The 7,265-nt window shown below is 39.2% G+C and overlaps 1 protein-coding gene across 1 annotated transcript; it reads right to left on the reverse strand.

Annotated features, from left to right (window-relative positions):
* Positions 1-1,183: 1,183 nt before the first annotated feature.
* LOC133644700 (zinc finger and SCAN domain-containing protein 2-like) lies at positions 1,184-6,163 on the reverse strand. Its single transcript, XM_062039397.1, has 3 exons — positions 6,071-6,163; positions 5,734-6,000; positions 1,184-2,204 (listed from the first exon to the last, which is right to left on the reverse strand). The coding sequence occupies exons 2-3, from the start codon at positions 5,969-5,971 to the stop codon at positions 1,459-1,461; spliced, it is 984 nt and encodes a 327-aa protein (XP_061895381.1). The 5' UTR covers positions 5,972-6,000; positions 6,071-6,163; the 3' UTR covers positions 1,184-1,458.
* Positions 6,164-7,265: the final 1,102 nt, after the last annotated feature.

The following is a 7,265-nucleotide window of genomic DNA, read 5'->3' on the forward strand; positions in this document are numbered from 1 at the left end:
TCAAATGCAGATAGAAACTAAATTAAAAAAAACCCTGACTGGATGGATAGACAGAAGATAAACAATACTATTAAACCATGAACATGTAAATACACCATTAATAATATTCAGCTTGGCGAAGCTAAAAAAACAGAAGCTAACCTAGCTGCGTAGCTAACTTAGATGCGGCGGCGGGCGTTGTACGCTTTTGACGACACCCCGGCCGCCATCAGAGTCGGCAAGAAACATATATTTCCCCAAAGTTACTACGTGACATGCACATATCGACACGCACGTACGGGCAAGCGATCAAATGTTTGGAAGCCAAAGCTGTACTCACCGTAGTGCGTCTGCTATCCTGCTCAAAACACAACACAACCTCCTGGTGTTGGTGTTGCTACAGCCAGCCGCTAATACACCGATCACACCTACAACTTTCTTATTTGCAGTCTCCATTGTCCATTAAACAAATTGCAAAAGATTCACCAACACAGATGTCCAGAATACTGTGGAATTTTGTCGAAGAAAACAGAGGTATTTGAATTGGGTCCAAACACTTCCCTTGACCTCGTGACGTCACACGCATACGTCATCATACCGCAACGTTTTCAAGCGGAAGTTTCCTGGCAAGTTTAAAATTGCACCGGCCGTATTGGCATGTGTTGCAATGTTAAGATTTCATCATTAATATATAAACTATCAGACTGCGTGGTCGGTAGTAGTGGCTTTCAGTAGGCCTTTAAATATGTATTTGTAGTCTTATTATCAAGGAATAATGAGGTCACACTTATATTAAAACATTAATGCTAAGGTTTCGTACAGTAGTGGACCGGTGACGTCTGATGATGATGATGATGATGATGATGATGATGATGATGATGAATATGTGCAAGTGAACAATTGGATCCACAAGGGACAACAACCCTTTCCACAGACTACACACATCAGAAACATTAATCTCAGAAGCCTACAACAATATATTTGAGGAAGACTTTAGGATTAAAAGTGAAGATGTGTAGTGAAATAAGTACAAATGCAGCAATGAAAAAAAACAACTCCACTCACGATGGCTCTAAAGTTCAGTGATGTGTTGCAAACTTCAGCCTTTTTCTTCTTTGGTTGATGTTTTGCAGTAGTTAACATTCATGATGTAACAATGCTGCTAATCTACCAGAGTCCACATTTTGTTAACAATTTTATTAGTTCATATTTTTAAATTTGATTAAAAACATCAACAAAATTCAGTGGAAAGAATGTGTGATTTTATAAGACACACAAAAAAAATTAACATTTAGCAAATAAAATAAAATAATAGCTACAAAAATCATATTAAATAAATGCACGCGACTTAAAAAGTAATTACAGGACAACATATAACACTAGAAGATGAGAAGCACTACATACAACATAAAATATACATTCATATTAAACATGCTGTGTTTTTAAAGTACATTTAGCACAATCACTGTTTAAGTGTTTTTAAATCCCTGCAGCTTCCATGACTGTTACACACTTGTGTTTACTGACATGGTGCTTTAACCTGAACCTTTTAACACACACAGTGCAACTAAACGGTTTCTCTCCAGTGTGTATTCTCATGTGTGTGGTCATGACATGCTTTCTGGAGAAACTCTTCTTACAAACAGAGCAACTAAACGGGTTCTCACCTGTGTGTGTTCTCATGTGTGATAGCATGTCTTGCTTTCTGGAGAAACTCTTCTTACAAACAGAGCAAGTAAAAGGTTTTTCTCCAGTATGTATTCTCATGTGTACTGTAACATTACTCTTCTGTTTAAATGATTTTCCACATTCAGAGCAGTCAAAGTGTTTGTTGTTAGTGTGATGTCTCGTATCACCTTTAGGGTCATTTTTACTCTCCAAAGGTTTTTGGATGTGGTCACTGTGATCAGAAGAGTCTGACATCATGTCGCCCATGTCTGACAGTGGAGCAAAGATGCTGTCTGGTTCTGAGTTTATATCTTCACAATGCTCTCCATCAGCTTCTGTGATGTGTTGAGTTACAAGCTCCGCCCCTCTGTTCTCCTCACTTTGACTGTGATGAAGCTGTAAGGACTGAGCTTCATCTTCATCATGAAGCTGCTCCCAGGGCTGCTCCTCTTCAATGTGGGAGGGGGCCTGTAGCTCCTTCTGTCCCACACTGGTGTGCCACTCCTGCTGCCCGGAGGGAATCTCTTCATGACTCCCCGCTGACACCCGCTGGACGTCTGCAGAACATAGAACACAAATGAGGCGTTACTGTATTTTAGTTTGCAGCTCTTATGCCAACGATCCACATTATGTGAGGTTGGCCTAATCAAATATATGCATAAAAACTATAATATCTGCATCATTTATAGCTCTTATTAGACATCTTACTGGAAGTATTTTATGGTTGTGGACTTTTATTAACAAACAACATGACAAAAATCCAATATGGTGATGATTGAATAATAGTTAGTTGGTTAAATGGATATGCAGTCACGGGTGGCAGCTGTCGGGTCCTAGTCGTTGTTTGTTTACATGGACGCGTCCTCGCAAGACGCAAAGTTGAATGATAAAATCCAACCTTACCCGAACAAAAACCATGCGTGATTTATCCGCGAGAGTCTTGATACTATTTTACTTGACCCAGCCACACACAAATAAATTGTAGCCATCCATGCCTTTTTAAGCTTTCATCTCCTTTGTCGTGTAGAATGACGTCTGGAACTCAAGATAGTTCCACATGTCTGGGAACGCGACCGACGGATAATCCTTGATATTACTCAACAAATATTTAGGGATCTATTCTGTTTCAAAGTTAGATTTTTTTCTCGTATCTGCTTTTCGCAGGAAGATCTAGGCCAGGGGTGTCAAACTAATTTTAGATGGGGGGCCACATGGAGAAAAATCTACTCCCAAGTGGGCCGGACTGGTAAAATCACGGCAAGATAACTTTAAAATAAAGACAACTGCAGATTGTTTTCTTTGTTTAAAAATAGAACAAACACATTCTGAAATTGTACAAATAATTAATGTTTTTTTTACACACACATTGTCACGTTCTGGATGCATGGTTCTGCGGGATTTTTGTTCTCCCAAGATGCAAAGGACGAAAACCGGACAGGACTTGCAGGTAAAGACATGATTTAATTATCCAATAACACAAAACTGGTATAAAACAGAAAACAACCCGACAGGACGAGGTGCCGAGCGCACCGGAAGCTAAGGCTAACACTTAGCACAGATAGTAACTACTAGCAGGAGTTAGGAAACGAGAACAAACCTACGTGGCAGTCGCGGGATGCAAAACAAAGAAGCCAGAACGACTGACTGAGAAGACAGGCTTTAAATAATAATGTCAATGACGACCAACAGGTGCGTGTCGGGAACCCCAGCGGCAGGTGAACGTAATTAGTTACTATGGTAACCAAACTCAGAGGTGCTTAAACAGATACTAAGAAGGAGTCCAAGACTAGCAGAAAAACACAAATGACTAGAAAACAAACAGAAATATGATCCGGGCAGCGGATCATAACACACATGTTGCAGTTAATAGTATCCTATCTTTATTTGTGTTTTTTACAATTTCAGAATCAATTATGTGATAATGTTCATCATTCAACTCATTGGTGTTAAAGGCCTACTGAAATGAAATTTTCTTATTTTAAACGAGGATAGCAGATCCATTCTATGTGTCATACTTGATCATTTCGCGATATTGCCATATTTTTGCTGAAAGGATTTAGTAGAGAACATCGACGATAAAGTTCGCAACTTTTGGTCGCTGATAAAATAAGCCTTGCCTGCACCGGAAGTAGCGTGACGTCGCAGGTTGAAAGGCTCCTCACATTTCCCCATTGTTTACACCAGCAGCGAGAGAGATTCGGACCGAGAAAGCGACGATTACCCCATTAATTTGAGCCAGGATGAAAGATTCGTGGATGAGTAACGTGAGAGTGAAGTATTACAGTGCAGTGCAGGACGTATCTTTTTTCGCTCTGACCGTAACTTAGGTACAAGCTGGCTCATTGGATTCCACACTTTCTCCTTTTTCTATTGTGGATCACGGATTTGTATTTTAAACCACCTCGGATACTATATCCTCTTGAAAATGAGAGTCGAGAACGCGAAATGGACATTCACAGTGACTTTTATCTCCACGACAATACATCGGCGAAGCACTTTAGCTACGGAGCTAACGTGATAGCATCGTGCTTAACTGCATATAGAAACAGACGAAATAAGCCCCTGACTGGAAGGATAGACAGAAGATCAACAATACTACCAAACTCTGGACCTGTAACTACACGGTTAATGCTGTACCGCCTGGCGAAGCCAAGCAATGCTGTTGCTAACGACGCCATTGAAGCTAACTTAGCTACGGGACCTCGACAGAGCTTTGCTAAAAACATTAGCTCTCCACCTACGCCAGCCCTCATCTGCTCATCAACACCCGTGCTCACCTGCGTTCCAGCAATCGATGGCGCGACGAAGGACTTCACCCGATCATCGATGCGGTCGGCGGCTAGCGTCGGATAGCGCGTCTGCTATCCAAGTCAAAGTCCTCCTGGTTGTGTTGCTGCAGCCAGCCGCTAATACACCGATCCCACCTACAGCTTTCTTTTTGGCAGTCTTCATTGTTCATTAAACAAATTGCAAAAGATTCACCAACACAGATGTCCAGAATACTGTGGAATTTTGCGATGAAAACAGAGCTTTTTGTATTGGGATACAATGGTGTCCCAATACTTCCGTTTCAACGATTGACGTCACGCGCAAACGTCATCATACATAGACGTTTTCAGCCGGAAGTTTCCCGGGAAATTTAAAATTGCACTTTATAAGTTAACCCGGCTGTATTGGCATGTGTTGCAATGTTAAGATTTCATCATTGATATATAAACTATCAGACTGCGTGGTCGCTAGTAGTGGCTTTCAGTAGGCCTTTAATTTTCAATCTATCAAGATAAAGAAATAATATCAAAATCAAATTACAGGATGTTATTTATGTAGTTTGCTCATTTTCCCTGACTGGTGCACTAACATCATGTGTTTTTTTGGTTTTTTTACATATGTAGCATCATGTACAAAGATACAAATAATTGCTATTGTGACATCCATAGGACACATTTAGAACAGCAGTTTCTTTCATTCAAAAATGTTGACTCATTTTTGTACTTAACAAACTCATCCCGTGGGCCGGATAAAACCTGTTGGAGGGCCTGATCCGGCCCGTGGGCCATATGTTTGACACCCCTGATCTAGGCCCTTTGTGTACTCAGAGAGTTAGCGCACAGGTTGCTGCACAACAGCCATCTTGGCTTGGTTGACCACCACATTTTTCACTTCCCGGAAGAAGTCACGTGACTGAATACAAATATATATTATTGAAGAGTTTCAAACAGGAGGGAACAAATCTGAGTATGTAACTGAGTTAAAATAGAAACTTCTTCCCTCATGTCAAGTTTAAAATACACAAAATATAATTTTTCATTTTAAACAAAGCTCCAGATATACACATCAAAGCCATTCATACATTTATAACCTTGCAACTTGTTTCTATATCTAAATTCATGCAGAGGGTTTCAACACAATGATTTTTATGTCAAATAGAAACTAGATAAATCACTAATTTTAAAAAGGTATTTAATTTCCCAATTGTTCTGGACTGAAGTTTTCTTTTCTGACTGTTATAAAACACAAACAAATCTAAAAGAAACAATCTTGTTTCTACAGGATAATCATCATGAAGACAATGTCAAATAAACAAACCTGCTCTGTGTAGCACAACTTGAGGTTTGAAAACAGCATCCAGTAGTTCTTGTAGACGTTTGTTCTCCTCCTTTGTCCTAGAAAGTTCCTCCTCGTACTCTGCTATGGTTCTTTCCAACACTCCAAATATTTCTTCAGCAGTAACATTTAGTCGCTCCTCCATCAACTTTCTCACCTTTTGGAATTCGCACATTTCTTCCTGCGTGTTGCTAACTTCCGGCTTTATGTCTTGGCTCATGTTTTAAATGTAAGACGCGGACTGAAAATCTGATTTTAAAAGTAAGTAAGTAAGTAATTAGTTGGAGTGCAAAAAGAGATGAGATGAAGACGTTGTTACCTTTTGCTGCCAACACCGAGTGATGGGTCGTTCGCGAACGATCCGGCTTTAAAAGATCCTGCTCTTTGAAGTAGCAGCTCTTTGATATCAAAGAACCTTTGACTAATTCTTCCTTTAGTTTAACGGCAGCTTGCAGCAATGACATGAAAGGTGCATACTGCCATCTACTGCACCGGAGTATGTCACATGGGCTATATTCATGTACTTACACTGTAAAAACTAATACTGTATGAAATTAAAAGCAATGCCTTGTCCTTACTTCATTTTTGTGGAATTGTAACTCTATCAAAACAAAATGCCAGTAATTTTGGGCTTATTTTGTATTTAGATCACTCTTTCTGAGCTGCCCTAATTTAGAGAAATACCATTTTTATCACATTTAAATGTTGACTCTAAATATTATATCTAAATGTTGAATCCAAACATAAATCTTAAATAATAATCTATATGTTAAATCTAAACCTAAATCTTAAATCTTAACCTAATTCTCAAATCTAAATCTGAGCACTAAATGTTCAAACTAAACCTAAATCTTAAATCTAAATTTAAATCTGAGTGCTAAACGATAAATCTAAACCTATATCAATCAATAAATCAATCAATCAATCAATCAATCATATCTTAAATGTAAATCTAAATCTAGATGTGAGTGCCAAATGTTAAAACTAAACCTAAATCTTAAACTCAAACCTACATGTTAAATCTAAATATATATCTAAAGGTGAGTGCTAAATCTTCAATCTAATTTTAAATTTCAATCTTAAATCTAAATCTATATTTAAATGTGAGCGCTAAATGTTAAATGTGAGCGCTTCATGTTAAATTTAAACCTAAATCTTGAATCTAGACCTCACAGAGCTATGCTAAAAACATTAGCTATCCACCTTCGCCAGCCAGCCCTCATCTGCTCATCAACACCCGTGCTCACCTGCGTTCCAGCGATCGACGGAGCGACGAAGGACTTCACCCGATCATCCGTGCGGTCTGCGGCTAGCGTCGGATAGCGCGTCTGCTATCCAAGTCAAAGTCCTCCTGGTTGTGTTGCTGCAGCCCGCCGCTAATACACCGATCCCACCTACAACTTTCTTCTTTGCAGTCTTCATTGTTCATTAAACAAATTGCAAAAGATTCACCAACACAGATGTCCAGAATACTGTGGAATTTTTAGATGAAAACAGAGCTGTTTGTATTGGAT

The sequence above is a fragment of the Entelurus aequoreus genome, linkage group LG27 (assembly GCF_033978785.1).
Source record: "Entelurus aequoreus isolate RoL-2023_Sb linkage group LG27, RoL_Eaeq_v1.1, whole genome shotgun sequence".
NCBI lineage: Eukaryota > Metazoa > Chordata > Actinopteri > Syngnathiformes > Syngnathidae > Entelurus > Entelurus aequoreus.